At 43.6% G+C, this 19,031-nt stretch overlaps 2 protein-coding genes across 3 annotated transcripts; both read right to left on the bottom strand.

The window, feature by feature from the left end:
* Positions 1-112: 112 nt before the first annotated feature.
* On the bottom strand, positions 113-11,880 carry LOC137885496 (UTP--glucose-1-phosphate uridylyltransferase-like). Of its 2 annotated transcripts, none has more exons than XM_068727816.1 (10): positions 11,725-11,880; positions 8,359-8,474; positions 6,438-6,545; positions 4,149-4,334; positions 3,536-3,669; positions 3,048-3,345; positions 2,750-2,947; positions 2,192-2,434; positions 1,327-1,431; positions 113-436 (listed from the first exon to the last, which is right to left on the bottom strand). In XM_068727816.1, the coding sequence occupies exons 2-10, from the start codon at positions 8,455-8,457 to the stop codon at positions 329-331; spliced, it is 1,479 nt and encodes a 492-aa protein (XP_068583917.1). In that variant the 5' UTR covers positions 8,458-8,474; positions 11,725-11,880; the 3' UTR covers positions 113-328. The 2 variants fall into 2 exon arrangements, with proteins under 2 accessions (XP_068583917.1, XP_068583916.1); XM_068727815.1 differs by lacking the exon at positions 11,725-11,880 and adding an exon at positions 9,393-9,686.
* An 888-nt stretch (positions 11,881-12,768) lies between these two features.
* On the bottom strand, positions 12,769-18,798 carry LOC137885498 (malate dehydrogenase, cytoplasmic-like). Its single transcript, XM_068727819.1, has 9 exons — positions 18,690-18,798; positions 17,552-17,650; positions 16,840-16,936; positions 15,722-15,897; positions 15,166-15,288; positions 14,801-14,977; positions 14,568-14,681; positions 13,634-13,723; positions 12,769-13,207 (listed from the first exon to the last, which is right to left on the bottom strand). The coding sequence occupies exons 1-9, from the start codon at positions 18,690-18,692 to the stop codon at positions 13,085-13,087; spliced, it is 1,002 nt and encodes a 333-aa protein (XP_068583920.1). The 5' UTR covers positions 18,693-18,798; the 3' UTR covers positions 12,769-13,084.
* Positions 18,799-19,031: the final 233 nt, after the last annotated feature.

The raw sequence follows: 19,031 nt of genomic DNA, 5'->3' as shown, positions 1-19,031 counted from the left end.
GGGCTCTAAATATTTAGTTTTCCCATGAGCCTCTGCTGTCAGGCTGTGGAGGTTTATACTGTGCTGTCTGTGTGTATGTAGTCAATCAGCATGAAAAAAAAACATATCTACATGACTTTCTAAAGACTTTTATTTTGGAAATCAAACTGAGCTCCAATTAAAAAAAAAAAAAAAAAAAAAATCCCAAAACTTCTATTTTGAAATCTTTTGAGAAGTGGACTCAGACTGCAGCGGGAGCAGGTTGACCGTTCATCAGAGGACAGAGTCCCTCTTTAAGGGTCTTCAAGGGGAGAATGGCTTGTTTTGGGTTTTTTTTTCCCAGAATGCCTCAGTGGTCAAGGATCCGCAGGTTTCCAGAGACGATCTTGTTCTCCAGCATCGCTCCGGCCGGAATGTCGATCCGGTCGCCGTGATTGGCGATGATGATGACGGTTCCCTGTTTCCATGATCAGAACACAGTGATGTCATTCAGTGATGTCATTCAGTGAAGAAGTGTTCAAGTCTTTTACTTTAGTTAAAGTACTGATATACAGTGTACAAGTGGGCAAAACCGATTTAAACGTACATTTATGTGGCAACTTAAGTTCCTTTGAAGGTTCAGATTATTAACAATAAATAATCAACGAATAAATTATGATCTGAGCTACCATAAACTATAGTAGGACTTTTTATTAACTTATTTGACGTACTATGACTTTATGACTTTTCAACAAACGGACTTTTTAAATACTTTTTCGACATCCTACACTACGACTTTAAATACTTGATTGACAGCTACACCTCCATTGGACTCATCTCTGTTAATAATGAATCAGCCAATAGGTGGAGACATTCATTTTGACATGCTGTATTATTTAGACATTTCTTAGACACTAGACTCTTCATTTTTTACTTTTTGAGACCTACTATTAGATAATTTTTTTAGATATGCTATACTATGACTTTTAACTTGCAAAACCGTCTTTTATTACTTTTTTTACGATGACACTTTTTGGACTTTTTCAAAATACTGTACTATGATTTCAACTTGAGAAGGAATTTTTTATGATTTTTTCAACATACAATACTATGACTTACTATTTTTACGATAACTACTATGACTTTCTCTGATATACTATATTGACTTTTAAAAAAAACCAAAACTGAATTTTTATGATTTTTTTCAAAATACTATGAATTTTTTAATGATTTATTTTGACACACTATACTATGACTTTCTTAGACATACCAGACTATGAGTTTTTTTTTCTTTTTAATCTATAAATGAAATGTTGAATTATTGTATGTTTCACACCAATAACTAGCAGTGCAGCAGTGACCGGTTACCTTCACGGAGACGTTTTTCCCGAAGGTGACGTCTCCCGACACGGTGAGGTGGTCGAGCTCCAGCATGTCCGGGATGCTCTCAAACCTGGACAGAAACTCCTGAACCTGCACGACGAACAGCAACGTGAGAACTCAGTTCACTCTCAAAGTCTGGAAACACTTCCTCTTATTCATTTCTGATAAGCAATAAAGCGTTTTCCAACATGTCCGCCCTCTGGAGCGGTGGTGCTGTGGTGCTCTGTGATCTTTTCAGGGAATATTCAAGAGATTTAATCATAAACTGTTAGGACATCAGATTATCAAAGGACATTGATGAAGAGAAATGAGGGAACTATTCACTCGTTTTCAAAATAAAAGGTTGTTTTCCAGACAAATATTCTGTTATCTAGCATAATGTAATTATCGTGTAATCTCATTATAAACATTACTTTTTGATCGATAACAAGAATAAACAAACATTATTCTGAAAACCTTTGCCTTTTGAGATAACGAAACAATTTAACTGTTAAATAAAGATAAGAAGGTTATTATCAGGTAGGAGAACTGGATGTTTATGTCAAGAAAATTAGATTTGTTGAGATGAAAACCCCCAAAAATGTTAGTTTCTACAGATCAATATGCTGTTCTACTACCTGATAATTATCTTGTTACAACATTAGTTTTCTAAAAGGTAACAAGAAAAGACAAAGACTGACATCAAGATAAGATATCCATCTCAACGTTCATATTTTTTTCCAGATAACAGAAAAAAGACTGTTATTTTGAAGTCCTGATCTTATGATGATGAGAAGAAGCTCTTGGCTTCTGTATAAAATAACCCCGACAACAGAAGTGGTACTGAAGCGTCTCCCTGCTCGCTGCTGACCTTGGTGAAGGAGCTGCCCAGCTTGACGTGGGGCGTGGTGGGGAACTCTCTCCTCTTGCTCATGGTGAGCGAGCCGGCGTCCATGCTGTACAGGTTGGACATCACCAGCAGCAGGTCGGACGACGTCTTCACCGGCAGGAAGCGGCTGCGGGGGACGTTCACGCCCATGGCGTTGTTGAAGCTCTTGATGGCGGCGCCCACCGCCGTCTCCAGCTGGATGACGTTCAGACCGCCGTCCAGCGTCTGGAGAGACGCGTTCAGGGGTTTGGGGTTAAGAGTGGGAAACGACAGCATCGACTCAGTCAGATGTCAGGGGTAAGATGATGCTTATTGTTTTACATTTATGAATAAATCGAGTTGTATGAGGTACATATTCAGTGTCTTAGTTACAGTAGATGGCGGTCAATAATTAAGTGTGCTCTATCCTACAGTCCTCTGTAGACGTTCTCTATGCTCTCTTCGGAGAAACTCCTTTGACATGAACGGTTATTTCACGGGCGCTGCTGGTCTACCGGCTGTAAATGAATTAAGTCATAATGCATTATGAGTGTGCGTCACCTTGGGGTTGACGATGATCTCCAGGTCCATGGCGTTCTTCTCCTGCAGCCTCTTGATGGCGGGCAGAGAGATCCACAGGTTGTTGGTGTTGAAGATCTTGAACTTGGTGACGGACTTGAACTCGTCCACGTGGGCCTTTGGGACCTGCGCGATCTCCAGCAGCCTCAGGTGATCCTCGTACTGGATCAGCGTCCCGCCCTGCGGAGAGGAGGAGGAGGAAACAGGAAGCGCTGAGAGGCCGAGCCGAGCAGAGCAGAGCAGAGCCGAGATCGCCGCGCGATTAGAAACCCGCGCTGACCTTAACGTCCGCCCTGGTCTTGTCGGTGACCTCCATGATGAACTCGCAGCGCCGGTCGGCCGGCTGGCTCATCAGGTGGTGGAGGATGAAGAGGTCGACGGTGGCGCCCAGGTTGTCGATGTTGGACACGAAGATGTACTCCTTCCCCTCGGCGAGGAGTTTGTCGAGCAGCCCGCAGTTGGAGAAGCTGGCGTAGACGTCTCCGTGACCCGGCGGGTACCACGCCTCCCCGTTCTCGCCGTTCATCCCCATGTTCTTGGCGATCGGCAGCAGCGACTCCTTGTTGATCCTCGGATACCTGCGAGGAGAACCACGTGATCGGAAGTTTGTTTTGCGCTGCAGCTAAATTGGAGAAGATAACAACTTTACGTAAAAAGTTGTCAAAGCTCACGGCCTTGAGCCCAGATTCCTGTCAAATCTACATTTTGTGGTCACTGGTGTGTGTGTGTGTGTGTGTGTGTGTGTGTGTGTGTGTGTGCGTGCTGCACCTGCTCTGGTTGAAGGTGTGGATGTTGACGCGGTGGTGTTTGTATTTCTGCAGGATCTTCTTCGTGTCCTCGTCCGTGTTGAAGGAGTTCATGAGAACGAGCGGCACGTCGGCGTTAAACGTTTTGTTCAGATGCTGGAAGAGAGAGAGAGAGAAAGAGAGAGAGAGACAGACAGACAGAGAGAGAGAGAGAGAGAAGAGAGAGAGAGACAGACAGACAGAGAGAGAGACAGACAGAGAGAGAGAGACAGAGAGACACAGAGAGAGAGAAACAGACAGAGAGACAGACAGAGAGAGAGAGAGAGACACAGAGAGAGAGAGAGAGAGACAGAGAGAGAGAGAGAGAGAGAGACAGACAGACAGAGAGAGAGAGACAGAGAGAGAGAGACAGACAGACAGAGAGAGAGAGACAGAGAGAGAGAGAGAGAGACACAGAGAGACAGAGAGAGAGAGAGACAGAGAGAGAGAGAGAGACACACAGAGAGACAGAGAGAGAGAGAGACAGAGAGAGAGAGAGAGAGACACACAGAGAGACAGAGAGAGAGAGAGACAGAGAGAGTTCAGTTCAGCGTTCGTCTGGAGACTCAGACGGGCTTCTGGTTGTGCGGCTCTACCTCGATCTGCTGGACGGTCAGGTCCAGGAAGGTGTTCTCGTTGCGGACGCTGATCAGACTCTTGGGACCCTTACAGCCCATGCTGGTTCCCAGACCTCCGTTCAGTTTGACCACGGCGAGCTTGTTGAGGCTGGCAGTGATGTTGTCGGGAAGACCCTCCGTCTTGATCTTCTCGTAGGGCCGGATCTGAGCAGAGACAGCGGAGACACGGACACGTTTAAAAGGGACAACGCATCATAAAGACTCAATGTGACGCTGTTAGGGCTGAGCGATTCATACCGTTATTATATATCATATTGATATCGTGATATGTGAGATGGATGCACAGAGGTGACGGTGACTCCCCGTTAATGTGGGACTGTCACTTTAAATGATTGGACCTCTACACAACGAGCTCCAGGAAGCAGCTCTGATGAACGGAGGAGGAAATGAAACAAATAAGTCAGTAAACAAAGTCTGACTTAAATCCCGTCCAGAGCTGCAGATCTGACCTTTAGGAGCTCACCAGAGACACGGGACAGCCTGACGCACTGAAAGGACACCGGTATTTATGGACACTGTGTGTGTGTGTGTGTGTGTGTGTGTGTGTGTATTATATAAATAAAGTTATTCATTTGTTGTGACTTGAACGAGCCGTGTGTGTGTGTGTGTGTGTGTGTGTGTGTGTGTTGCATATAGTGTTTCATGGTCTGTGATTAGCCTTCATGACGATAACGATGTCTTATTATTAACAGCAGTTAGGTAACAATGGAGGGAATAAGGGGGTGAGGGGATAAGGGGGTGAGGGGTGGACATGAAGACAAAGCGAGTGTCCAGAGTCCCACAGGAGACAAATGTCACCGTCTCTCTGACCTAAAACTAGACTTTCGAATGCTGCGGCGGTCAAGACTATTCTTAGTCCTAACCTTCACTGCTATTTTGGGAACACTGAGGGGTGGACAGTGTGAGTGTGTGTGTGTGTGTGTGTGTGTGTGTGTGAGTGTGTGTGTGTGTGTGTGTGTGAGAAATGCCACCGTGATGATAAATAGCTGGCTTTTAGCCTGAGTGTCCTCTGTCCTCAGATCTGGTTTCTGGAACAGTCCCACATTATTTTTGCCCGTCAGATGATCAGACGGATCTGTTTCCATCCGGAGCATCCAGAGCATCCAGAGCAGACACCTTCAGTCCATCTCATCTCTGCGCTTGGATCTATGCTTGATGCAGGGAGTTACTGCTGTCTGGATCTCTCTGTGCACGACATCGCCTCGACTCTAGACCAACGGCTTTGATTATATTCAACACAATAACTCTGTTCTTCATCATCAAACATATAGATATATTACTCTGAAGGGGGCCATTCTGCATAATGAATGTTTTGGTACTCTAAGTATATTTTAATGCTAATACTTTGTACTTTTACTTCAAGCTACTACCAGAACCTGTTATTCTGTGCGGCTCCTGTGAACAATAATGTCCTTCTGTAAAGCCTCTCTTTTTACTGACATCTGCTTCACTCGGCCTCCTAACGTCTATTCCTAACCACTTGACCTCGATGGAAACGTCACGGGGGTCGAGGAAAGACGTGAAGGAGACTTCCTAAGGACTTAGGAAGAGACGACAGTGAATGTAAAGATACATAACATTATTAGTTACCTTGATGTAACTCCTGTTCTACGAGTGTGTGTGTGTGTGTGTGTGTGTGTGTGGGGCCCATCACTGCTCCGTATAACTAACTGTTACCGTGGGGACGGCAGAAACTCGACACGTCTTCCTCCGCAGGCTGAACACTCATTTGTTCAAACTTCACCTTGGCCCACAAAAAACAAAAGGAAACAAAACTCCCTCTCTGCCCGTCATTGTTTCTAAATGTAGCACTTGAAGTAGTTCCGCATGTTTCATGAAGCTGGTGTGCTTCCATATCCCTGCACTTGTTCCGACACAGTTGAATGCACTTACTGTTAGTCGCTTGGGAACAAAACAGCGTCTAGCATTACGTGTGAAATCCAAACTATGACTCCATACCTCTCTAGTCTTTAATCGCTTTAATCGCCACCAGCTCATTCTGTAGTCAGCAGGGTTAGCTTGAGACTAGAGTTAGGACACACCCACTGTAAGCACAGGACTTACAGGACTGTAGATTCTGCAGCGGCATGTTCTGGTGTTTGTGTGGCGAGTTAGATCTGTGACGATGCGGCCTGATGCTCGGTAGGACGAGCGCTGTGACTGACCTTCGCTCACAGCTCAGGGGAGTGAAACACGACACCCTGGGTGTTCTGGTCAACAGAGTGACTCGTGGTGTCCGGCGCTTACCGAGTCCTCCGGCGGCCGGTTGATCTTGGCCCAGTCCACCGCGGGACCTTTGACCTGCAGGAATCTGTGGAACAGCTTCTTGAAGCCATCGAAATCCTTTCTGGAGATCTGAAAGAGAACAAAGCAAAAAGAAAAATCAATTCAATATTTTTGTTGTTCTTGTGTTGTTTAAAGCAGGTAAAACTGGGCGATACGTCCAACATCTTTTATCACGATACAGATCATTTCATATCTCAATAATGGTTCAATAAATAGATGGCGTAAGTATATGAAATAACCACATGGTAAAGACTATTTTTGTGTGAATAAAGTACTTGAAAAAATGGAAAGAACTTTGTGCAGCTGGTGCAAAATGAACAGAACCGTATCAAGTGAAACTACGGAGAACAAATGGATGAATATTTCCAGATTCATGCTGGCTGTGTTCAAACGCACACAAATACAAAGCGGTCTGATTCAGACAATAGTTTGATTTAACTGAGAAGTTTGATCCGATTTTCTGAGATTTCTGAGTTATTATCAATTTAGACGACGTTATTCTGTATCATGATGAGATTCCTCTGAAAGACGATAAATTATCAGACTGAATTATCGTCCTGCACCAAGACTCAAGCTCAGTTATCACCAGCCTCAACAGAAACACTGGTTCTGATCAGCGACCACGGAGGAGGTTCTGAGCACTGTGCCGGCTCTTCACGCGTCTACGGACGGGTATCGTCACCGCGGTTGCATAGCAACGGCGTAAGATGTATTCGCAAAACGTGTGTGGGTGAGATCAAAATTCGAAAATGGGTTTTGTCCGAGCAAGGTCACTGGATGTAAGGAGGTAGGAAGTAGTGAAGGGCCGTCAACACGTCTGATGTTACTCTGTGCCTCACGGTCAACAAATCCCATGAAAAGATCAAAACCAGTGATGTAGTTTCTCTTCAATATATTCCCATTCACTGCGGCATTACGCGAGTGTGTGTGTGTGTGTGTGTGTGTGTGTGTGTGTGTGTGTGTGTGAGCTCAGGGTTGTTCACCTCTCCCAACAGAGTCTGTGTTTTATCTGTGTGATAAGGCGACCGACTGGACTCTCTGTGTGCAACACTTTACAAATATTTGGAAGAGATAAATTAGCCCATAACCCTTGTTACCTCGTGTGCCCCAAAAACATCAAAGACATTAAAAAAAGACTTAAAAACTGAATCAAACTTAGTTCCAAAAAAACAAAGTAGTATAAGACAGCTGATCTTAGTCTGAGGAGGTATAGATGAGTAAAGGCTGTCATGTGTTGTCCCCAGGCGGCAGCATCTGCTTCTGAAAAGTGAAGCAAATGCTTCATGTCTTAAAGCTGCATTCTCTCTAGTGTCCACCAGGGGGCGACTCCTCTGGTTGTATAGAAGTCTAGTCTAAAATGACTCTACTTCTCTCTTGATTTATTCCCTCAGTAAACATTGTAAACATGAGTTTATGGTCTCAATCTCTAGTTTACAGTCTTCTTCAATACAGCATGATGTTCATTTAGTACATTATGCTCCATTTAGAGTCAAACAGACCATAAAGCAGGGGATGATTTAGGGGCGGGGCTTACTGTGATTGACAGGTCTCTCTAACAGAGACGTATATATGGCGTCTCTACGTCACTTCTGCTCACTGGTTGCAAAAAGCCAAGATGGCGACGGCCAGAATGCCAAACTTGAGGCTTCAACTTAAGTGCCGTCCACAAACCGACGGGCGCCGTCTCCATGACTACTTCTTATATACAGCGCATCATTATCACACCCGGTGACATTTTTGATGATGTCGTTTCTCAGACACTCAAGCATTACAATGAAGTGGACATCTCATCCAGAAAGGTGTAAAATGTTGCTGAGTCATTCCAGCTGTGGTTTCAGACAGAGACTTGTATTTTTGGGGGAGGAGCCGGAGCTCTGCTCACCTCGGCCTCGGCCTTGTTGGCCGTAGCGAGCAGCGCCTCCAGCTCGCGGTGCATCGACTCCTCGTGCTGCTGACGGAGCTTCTCCTGGAACTCCGTCATCACTCCTCTGGTCAGGTCTGCAAGACACACAGATACGACTCTGTTCATTAGAGACCGAACACTGAGAGGAATCGGTTCATTTGTTCAAAGACGGTGAAGAATCCACTTGCACAAAAACAGTATAGTGCAGTTTAACATCTATCAATACACACAATGGAAAAGAAAAGAAACCGGAGCGTCGGGTTCCTGGTTTGAATGATATGCGACACACATTACTTTTCATTTTCTCACATGAAACTGTTATTGTATATTATTATCACTGCAGCTGAGTCTGAATGTATCTGAACTGACCTTGAACAAATGCTCTGGTTCAGCTTTTGAAATTAGCAACAACTACTCCCCCCCCAAAAAAAACAGTGGAACCGTAGACGATAATAGAACAAAATAACATCATAAAGCTACTTTTATGATGTTATTCTGTTCTTACGATACACGACCTATTTGCAACAAAAACACCTGCCTCACTATAATTGTTAAATATAATGATTTTCATTAAAAACAGAATTCAGTTTGAAGGGTTTTCAAAGTTCAGGTGTTGCAAACTTCAACAAGAAATTCTCGATAATAGATTTAAGCTCAAATGTTAAAGTCACAAACATTAAAGTTACAGTTTTTACTTCTTCTTACAGAGTAACTAAACTAGTCCAACTCTATATTTTACATACTTTTATTATTATTATTATATTAAACAATTAAAGCTGCTATCTGAAATCCACTGCTGATAGATTGAACTCTGTGACGTAAACGTTCTTTTCTTAAAGCAAAATCATTTTGTACTTTAACCTGTTAAATATTGTTTACATAATACACCAAGTCAGAAAACCTGACAGTAACATCTGGGCAAAGACAAAAGTCTAATCACACACACACACACACACACACACACACACAAAACGTCCCAGAATCGCGGCTAAACAACGTGGACGTAAACTTACCAGCTACAGTTAGAGACATTTTACCACCGTCTGCTTACAAACAAGAGGCAGTAATGATAGGATCTGTGAAACGAAGCAGCGGGCAGCTTTAATTAAAAGAGCTTTAAAAGAGCTTTAAAATGCTTTAAAAGAGCTTTAAAAGAGCTTTAAAATGCTTTAAAAGAGCTTTAAAAGAGCTTTAAAATGCTTTAAAAGAGCTTTAAAAAGTGTGAAATGGTCCCAAAGACAAAAAGAATAAAGACAGCAGCTGTCAGAGAACAACGGACGTCCTCCTCATCCTCAGCTCAGAGGAAGCTCACAGAGCTGCAGCTCCGACCCTGAGCTCCACACAAGGCCTGCCCACAAACACACACACACACACACACACACACACACACCAATCACACACAGCCAGGGCGTGTGTGTGTGTGTGTGTGTGTGTGTGTGTGTGTTTGTTCTGCCCACTCCACAGTGCTTTAAATGTACATTTGTTAGTTTGGGTTTGAAACACAATTAAGAAAACAATTAGTGCTGAAACAATAAGTTGGTGAATCAATTAGTTGACGGACAATCAATTAATAACAGTTTGATTCATGTTTTTAATGTGATAAAAAAACCAGCTTCATAAGTGATGAATGTGATCATCAGTGGTGGAATGCAACTGAGTGCATTTTACTACTTTTTACCTTTACTACTATATATATGTTGATGATAATAGATGTTTTTTTACCTGAATAAAACGTTGAATGCAGGACCTTTACTAGTAACAGAGTATTTCTAAACTGTGCTACTACTGCTTCTGACAAATGTGCTAAATTCAAAATTCCGAGCATTAATATAGCAGAAAACAACTATTTGCTATGAAAAGATAACGTATGTTGACGCTTTGAACTGTACTGTACAGGGCAGCTTTTCACTTGTTTAGTTTACGTTTAAAGCTTTGTAGAAAACCTGTTCAAGTAAGGTATTAAAAATAATAGTTTTAATATCAGTTCTGAATCAAAGGCATCATGGTGACGACACTGCAAACTGTCACTGGATTGAGACGCATTTCACCAATAACAATAATTACAAATAACTGTTGTCAACTATCTTTGATCTCTCATTTAAAAAAGCTTCCCTACAAATATATCGTATATATCAGTAATAAATATATATACATATATATATATATATATATATGTATATATAATTGATTTATAGTTATTATATCTTTATATATAGTTAACTTCTGTACTATTTTACGTCTTAGATCCAGATTTTTACATTTTTGTATATAAATATTTGTTTGAAGGAGCCTGAACGACTTCTTCTCAAATCCTTCAAATAAATGTAATTACTCTAAAGTAACTAATATCTTCCTGACTCAGTAACTAGGACTACTTACCTTTTTATTTTTTTGTTTTGTTGCCATTTGTTTCATCTATTTCTTATATCTTCTATTCACTTTAACCCTTAAATTTTAAATTACATTCAAGTCGTGTTATTATATCGCCGTGGATCTCCTGTAAAGCACTTTGTAAAATTGTTTAGAAAGGAAGTAACTTGTGGTGGATTGTAACTAAGTAGATTTACTCAAGTACTGACTACAAATTCAAGGTACTTGTTGTACTACATCTCAGAGGTAAATACTTTATCATTATTGTTCACTAGCTGTATCTGACAGCTGTAGTTTCTTTAGATTACAGTCGTTCATCCTTCATATCTCATCAGAGTGTTTCTGAGTGTTTTATTAGCAGCAGTAGTTCAACCGTAAACCTCTAACACACATATCAATGCAGCCGTGATATTAATCCATAAACATCATATATAACAGTATATATGGAACGTTTCACTTCCATAGCGAGTACTTTTTATTTCCATACTTTATGTACATTTTGATGATAATACTTAACATATTAGAATGTAGGACTTTTACTTCTAGTGGAATATTTTTACGTTGTGATTTAAACGTAATACTTCATACTTAAGTTGAAGAACAGTTCTTCCACCACTGAAAGTAATATTATATAACGTTAATAAATGTATCATTACAATATATGCTAAATATGAATATGAATCTTTGTGCTTATATTTAAATATTTTTTTATATTTGTGGGAACTTATTTTTCTGTGTGGTAATTTATTGGAGTCTCTCTGACACACACACACACACACACACACACACACACACACACACACAGAGCGCAGAAGCAGGTTCATGCCAGCTGTTCAGACATGTTTCGGGTTTTAATGCTTTGAATTTGCATTTAATTTCTCCCCCAAAACTGCAGACAACACATGTTTTTTTGGACAAACTTTTTCGTGCACGAGCAGCCGCATGTCTGTCTCACGAAGCTATTAAGTTACCAACCTGAACACACTGTCCAAGTACCGGGAGAGCTTCAGAAACACGGCTGAGGACAACGCTGACAACCTCAGCGCGGGACAGACTGCAGGACAGACTACAGGACAGACTGCAGGACAGACTGCAGGACAGACCCGGAGGCTTCGTAACAAACAAAAAGTCGAACGAAACCGTTAGAAATCGCTGCAGCTTCTTCTTCTTCTTCCTCCTCCTCGTGCTGCAGTTAAGCCTCTGTAGCTGACAGCCCAGCCTAGTACGTCATGGAACGCAAGTGACGTAACGTGCGCGAAAACGGTAATTGGTGGAAGACGCCCGTCAATCAGAGGGAGTTCCCAACATGCCCCGCCCACCAAGGATGGTCCGTTTTTTTTTTTTTTTTTTTTTACTACAAACCCTTCATATATTTTAATTCATTGAAATTTAGTTTTTGTATAAAAAAATGATTTACATGCATTAAGTTTTTAATACATTTTACTCTATTTCGCCACATTTTACGGCAGTTTTACGTCCATTATATTCGATTCAACTTCAAGATTTTATATATACAAATAAATATATATAAAAAATTAAATATTGATTATATAATTATTGTAGGCTACACAGTCTACCACGGTATAGTATTCTATTAGATATTTGATGACTATAATTTAACTTACACGTTTAAACACACGGTGAAGCTGCAGCTTTTGGGGCAGTTACACTTTTACTCCATAAAAAGCTACAAAAATAGTTCTGACTTCATAACCAGTCTCTGTAGAGGATACAGTAACCTGTTATCGTAACCTAAAAAAAAAAAAAAAAAAGATTACGTATAAAAAAAACAAAACAATTGAGGATCACAAACGAACCCACTCAGGTCTCTATTTGTGTTCAGTTTGTCTCAATGCTGCCCCCATGTGGTTGAAATGACCCACTGCATGTTAACAGAATGGGAGGTGTTAGGACACACGTCTGTGGGGTTTCCATCGGGACGTCCAATACAAGGACGTCTCTGATAAGTTTCCTCTAATGAGACTTCTGAACATCAAAGGAAGGAGAACATGATGTCTGTCAGTTTCCTTGTTGTTTTATTGGTGATGACATGTTTCCGTTACAGTTTCTGGGCAGCTAGTGTGTGTTATCATCTACCAACAGAGACATTCTCTCGGTGTCTTGCAGATGGAGGAGGCCAGGTTGTGGTGGTTAAACAGCTGTTTCTGAAAAACTGAAAAGGTGGCCGAGAGACACAAACACACACAGAGAGAGAGAGGTGACACACTGGGACGGTTAATAAGAGTGGAGGGTTTCTTCTTCTTCTTCTTTGTCAGAGCCGCGAGCAGCGAGCCTTCGGGGGATCTTGGTGCTGCCGTTGGCCAGCGGGTGACCGTCACTGGGACAGGAAGTCCAGAGCGGTGTCTCGCTCCTCCACCAGCTCGGCCGCTGTGGCGTCCATCTTGGCGCGGGAGAAGTCGTTGATGGGGAGTCCGTCCACCATTTTCCAGGTCTTGTTCTGTGAGGGACGGGCAAAAAAAAAAAACACATCACGGAATTGTGTCTCATCGTCAGTTCACCGATCTCTGATAAAGTGACGTTGAGAGCAACAAATCTGTGTTCAAATGGACAGGAGGAGCGCTAGTAACGTTAGCAGCACCGCTAACGGCTAACCAACGTACGCAGGTTCCGTTCAGTGACATTATGATGCGTTCAGGCTCAGTTTTGTGAAAGTGAGTATTGGGGCGAAAGTTAAATGATAACGTATCTTCCAATATGGATCATCAACGCTCAGCTGTTGGTATCGGGGATCTCTGGAAGTTGGATCTGATCAGAGATCCGTGGCTTTAAGGGAACACTAGATTTGACCTGGATCTGTTACCTCCGAACACGATGAACACTGTGACATCAGAGCCCACGGCTGCAGCCGATTGGTTGAACTCACCTTGATCTCGATGGGGAAGGAGTAGATGAGGTCCTCTGGGATGCCGTAGGAGTTTCCGGCAGCGTAGACGCCCATGGAGATGAACTCACCCTGTCGACAGGAAACACAACGACTTGAGTCAGTCTGAATCAACAACAACAACAACAACAACAAGAAAAGGAAGAGGCCATTTCTGCCCTGGGAAATAAAATTACATTTGCCGTGTTTCGAGTTTCGTACATTTTTGGGGCTGAATGACTTGAAAAGAAATATCTGATTGAGATTATTTTGACTGCTATTGCAATAACGATATGATTCACAAGTTTAAGGGAATTCTAATTTATGCGTCATTCTAATTTTCATTTAAAAATATGTCTCTGCAGCACCACAGTACTTCCATCAGAATGGTATTTTGACACACATATCGAGTCCATATTGTGAATTATTTTCGACGCCGACAGTTCAAAGAATAAATGTCATGGTTTGGCGTGAAAATAGAGAATCTGAATGAAACCAGCATCTTCAGTATAATATTGGTATTTCGACATCAAACAAAAACAGAGTTACAAAAAAACAAACCAGAAGGCTGCCTGGAGATATTTAATATAAAATCTGTGAGAAAATGTGCCCAAAATGTCACAAAAACACGTAGAATTACTCCTTTGATGTGAAGCCAAAGCTGTAGAAATGTCCTTTTTCTAATGAAGCTTCAGTAACAGAATCAACACAGAGAAGAGGACTTCATCTGAAAAATGGGAAAATCTGTATTTTTGGACGATCAACTTTGAAAGGAACTTGTAACTTCTGCTTAACTATTGTTTATCAGATGCTAAAAGTCCTGAAACCGTTCTTCTGGCTACATGTTGCACTTTCCAAAAAGCCTGGAGGAAACGTGCTAAAATGCTACAACGCCTTTCACTGAGACTGAGACATTCTGTCCGTCGTCCACACTGACCTCCTTGGTGCCGAACCAGATGTCCCTCACGTGGTCGCAGATGGCCTTGGCGGCAGACATGGCGCTGGACAGCTTCCTGGCTTTGATGACGGCTGCGCCGCGCAGCTGCACCGTCTGCAGGACGTAGATGAAGAGGAGGAGAAGGTTTGAGAAGAAGAAAGACGAAGACAGACACTAAAAAAACAACAACAAAAGGATCGTAGCTCTTCATGTTTGAAAGGGCGAGCGCTCACAGAGATGAAGTCTCCTCTGAGCCAGGCTTCGTCCTTCACGGCGTCGTACGCGGACTTCTCGGCGCCGTTCACGTGGACCTTGGCGTGGTGGACGTCGGGGTACTGGGTGGAGGAGTGGTTCCCCCAGATGATCACGTTCTTCACTTTGTCAGAGGACACGCCGCAACGCATCGCCACCTGCAGGAGAGGGACAGACGCAGCAGCATGAGCTCCTTTGCTCAGTGTTCTTATCATTGTTTGTCTGTCGTTCATCTCTTTTAAAGTGCCGTACAAATAAAGCTGTGTGTGTGTGTGTGTGTGTGTGTGTGTGTGTGTGTGTGTGTGTGTGTGTGTGTGTGTGTGTGTGTGTGTGTGCGTGTGTGTACCTGGGAGCTGGCCCTGTTGTGGTCCAGCCGGGTCAGGCAGGAGAAGTTCTCTTTGGGGATGGACGGAGCGGACTTGGAGGCAATCAGACAGTTGGTGTTCGCCGGGTTTCCAACCACCACGACCTGAAAAAAAACATTTAAGATGAAAAGACCTCCGTCAGACTGACGGGGGTCACGGGGGGGGGGGGGGGGCGCAGCCAGGAGACGTATGACGTCGAGACATTCTGTAACGCTGAAATAAAAGAACTTCCTCCTTTTAAAAACGCAGCTAAAAGTTCAACGTCGGGCTGTTTTCTTTTCTCCACAGTTTGCCCTCATGTGGAGCTTTAACCTTTGACCTCTGACCTCAGTAGAGACTCTTTCGTAACACTGATGCCTCGCAGTGGACTTTGGGTCATTAGCATGATCCACATGCTACAGGACTTACTTATGGGAGTTTTTCATGGCTCAATAAGAACCGTATGAGAGCTTTAACGTCCCTGCGTTTGAACTACAAGTCCCAGAGACAACTGACGAGTCATCGCATTGAAATAAAATGGAGGACTCGGGACGTCACCTTGACGGTCTTCTTGGCGAACTTGTCCAGGGCGGCCCCCTGAGTCTTGAAGATGGCCACGTTGGCCTTCAGCAGGTCCTTCCTCTCCATGCCCTCCTTCCTGGGCATGGAGCCCACCAAGATGGCGGCGTCGATGTCTTTGAAGCCGACCTCCACCTTGTCGGTGGGGATCACCTCTGTGGAGGGGGAGAGGTGGGGGGGGGGGGGGGGGGGGTATTGAGATAATATAGCGATTTGCATTTTTTTTTTGGGCCAAGATAAATCGTGACATCACACGTTTTGATTGTCCAGCACTCAATTTCAGATTTAGGAAACTAACTCTTCAACTGAACTAATATTAAAAAAATTTAGGATTATTTATTGCTCACAATTATTTATTAACGTTCATACGGCACTGAGGGATATCTTATCTGTTCAGAACAGATAACAGAGTACTGATAAGTGCTTTTATTGATTGATTTTAGAACAACATCTGACAACGTGAACCTTCTCTGTGCAGCACCATGTGTTCACTCTGCCTCCACTCTGTGTGCTTCATTCATTCATGTGTTCACAGACCTCAGACCTCAGTCCATTCTTCTCAGATAAACTTCTGCCGCCTCGTCTGATCCCGATGATAAGACGCTCTCGGTGTCTGTTTATCATAAACTGCTGCTATCAGACTGGACTTCAGTCAGGGTTCACCTCCACTGATCTGATTGGCTACTGTGGTGCCTCAACAACCAGCCAACCAGAGGCCTCAATTTAGACACTCCTCCTTCCTTCTTCCTTCTTCCTTCTTCCTCCTTCCTCCTCCCTCCTCCCTCCTGCTCCTCACAGCAGCACAGATATTAAATCATGAAGGACAAATAAAAAATAAGTGTTTCCTGTTGGATGCCTGACGTCTGTGGTTAACACAAGATTTTAACGTCTTGTTCTACGATATGAAACACGTCAGTAAAAACCCCTCTGCTGAGATTTGAACCTGTTTCCAGGCCTTAAAAGAAGTGTCTTTTTTTACTTCTGACAAAAATCATAATAGTGACACACACACACACACACACACACACACACACACACACACACACACACACACACACACACACACACACACACACACACACACACAGTTGGCTCACCCATCAGCAGCGGGAGGGCGCAGTCCTGCAGCTCCATGACGACTCCGTCCAGCACCGGCAGCATGGGGGGGATGTCCAGCAGGACCAGGATGATTGGCTGGAAAAAAAACCCCAAAAAACCCGAGGGACAACAAAGAAGTATGAGCCGAAAATCCACAAAACGATTCATGTAAATGTTTGAGCGCGTTAGAATAAACATTCAGTAGAAGGAAACACGTGCAGATCTCTGACCACGTCTCATTAGGAGCACATGACTTCAACATCTACAGAATGTTCATAAGTAAGAAGATGAGAGCATTTACCACCAAACCTCATCTACAAACATCATGCAGCATCATTTCATCCAACAGTACTGGACTTCACGCATTACACATCCATGAGAAACGTAACAAGAACATCTCAGGGATTCCCCAAGGACGCTGCGAACAATACGAGAGATTTAAAAACTAATCCCCAGCAGCTGCTGATAAAATACTGGTACAAAGTTTCACATCGAGAGCCGGGTCTGATCCTCATCGCGGTGCCTCCTAACGGGACAGCCGAGGTGGGTTTGAGGTTATCAGACTGCTCGGGACTCCAATAGGCTGAAGGCGTACCCCACATTAACACATGCGTTATTCATGAGATGAGTGCCTTATGTAAGAGCCCCACACGCTGCACAGCCCAGATGTCTGTGCAGCGCCCAGCTTCAGGGTTACGTAATCAGGCTCACCTGTTCCTTCCCGAACACATCTCCCTTGGCGATGCTGTACAGCAGGGAGTAGGCGATCTGACCAGCAGCGCCGGTCACCACAACACGGATTGGTTTGGCCTGTGGGGGGGGGGGGGGGGGGGGGGGGGGAGGAGACAAACGGTTCATACATGTCATTGACCTAGATACACAACAGAGCAGCGGTGACATGCATTGTGGGTCTGAAATCTATATTCAACGGATGGATCCTCACAATGAGGCCTGTGTCTGTGGCTCCTCCTCCTCCTCCTCCCGTGGGACCCTTTGTACGGAGGAGGACGCATAACCAAAACTCCATTTCTATCCAGAATGGCCTTGTGTACTGGCATGAGCCGGTTCCACATTCAGTCTAAATTTAGACTTCATCTGTAGCAGTTGATGTCACGCTTTAATTCGGCATGCACGAGTCAAGCTACAGGTCAACTTTAATCAGGTGTTATGAAACTTTCTCACGCGCTAAACTGTGCGAAACAATGAATGAAGCAGCGCAAAACTATACGGTTTAAAGTACTATACAATGATGCAGTGGTTCTATTTTGCAAGCCGAAACGAAGGAGTGTCTCCAGTGCAGTCATACGTCTCTCTGCGTCAGACTCTGACAGGCCGCAAACTGTCCGACGAGCGAGGAATCTGTAAACTACGAGATTTGTGAAAGGAGATTGGCGGCGATTGGTTCCCCGGACTGAATAAAAGAACAGGCCGGTGATGTAACTTGACGCTGACGCTACAGCCCGCTTATTAAAAATGGAGGCAGATGCACGAATACAACAGCAGACTATAGCGAGTATTAACAGCGGAAACAAAAGCGTGCACGCTTGGCTGCAAACGCTAACGTTAAAAATGTAGTTTTTTTTAATTCAAATCATCTCTGATCTGCGCGATGCAAGCTGCGCAACAAACTGCGCGTGACACAACTGTGTCCTTGGACGTTTATGAATGAATTCAGCACATTCAAATCCTCCATTAAAACCGGTGAATAACGTTCTAGCATCCTGTGAGATTATTACAATGTGACGCTTCCGCAACTCTCCTCAATGACAGCAGTTTAGAGCATTATTCACCACGCCTGTTACATTATCTAATGCTTTGATAGAGGTGTTATATTAACATATTAACTTACCATATTTCAGCTGACTGGAGGAGATGCTTTAGGTCTGCGGAGGAGTCGGACTAGACGGAAGGGTCACCTCTACCCGTGTATTGTAAAGTCAGGCGGTTAAACGGCTCCTATCACACGTACGACGGGACTTGTAGTCATTTATATGATACTAAACAGGCTTTACGACCCGGCTGAGTCGACAAAAAGGAACACATTCTCCCACGATGCACCGCGCTGGTCGCGCCGCGCCCACCCACCCGGCAGAGGATTTTCTAAAAAGGCCCCTTTTCTTAACTGACACTCAGGAGGCGGCGCTTTGGCGACACCTCGTGGCCGGTAGAGGAACTGCAGAATCACAGACAC

Source organism: Cebidichthys violaceus, unplaced genomic scaffold, assembly GCF_023349555.1.
Source record: "Cebidichthys violaceus isolate CVI_PGR_0920_01 unplaced genomic scaffold, fCebVio1.0.p SCAF_4, whole genome shotgun sequence".
Lineage (NCBI taxonomy): Eukaryota > Metazoa > Chordata > Actinopteri > Perciformes > Stichaeidae > Cebidichthys > Cebidichthys violaceus.
Note: the sequence above shows the minus strand (reverse complement) of the source record. Positions and strands in the feature narration are given on the sequence as shown.

Excerpts from the sequence above, each read along its gene's own strand:
- LOC137885496 (XM_068727815.1), bottom strand. Across the intron at positions 2,435-2,749 it reads AGATCATCGTCAACCCCAAG|ACGCTGGACGGCGGTCTGAA; the intron begins GTGACGCACACT and ends GCGTCTCTCCAG. Across the intron at positions 437-1,326 it reads GGAAAAACGTCTCCGTGAAG|GGAACCGTCATCATCATCGC; the intron begins GTAACCGGTCAC and ends TCATGGAAACAG.
- LOC137885498 (XM_068727819.1), bottom strand. Across the intron at positions 16,937-17,551 it reads ATGTGTTCGGGAAGGAACAG|CCAATCATCCTGGTCCTGCT; the intron begins GTGAGCCTGATT and ends TTTTTTTTCCAG. Across the intron at positions 15,289-15,721 it reads TCGCCAAGAAGACCGTCAAG|GTCGTGGTGGTTGGAAACCC; the intron begins GTGACGTCCCGA and ends GTTTTTTTTCAG.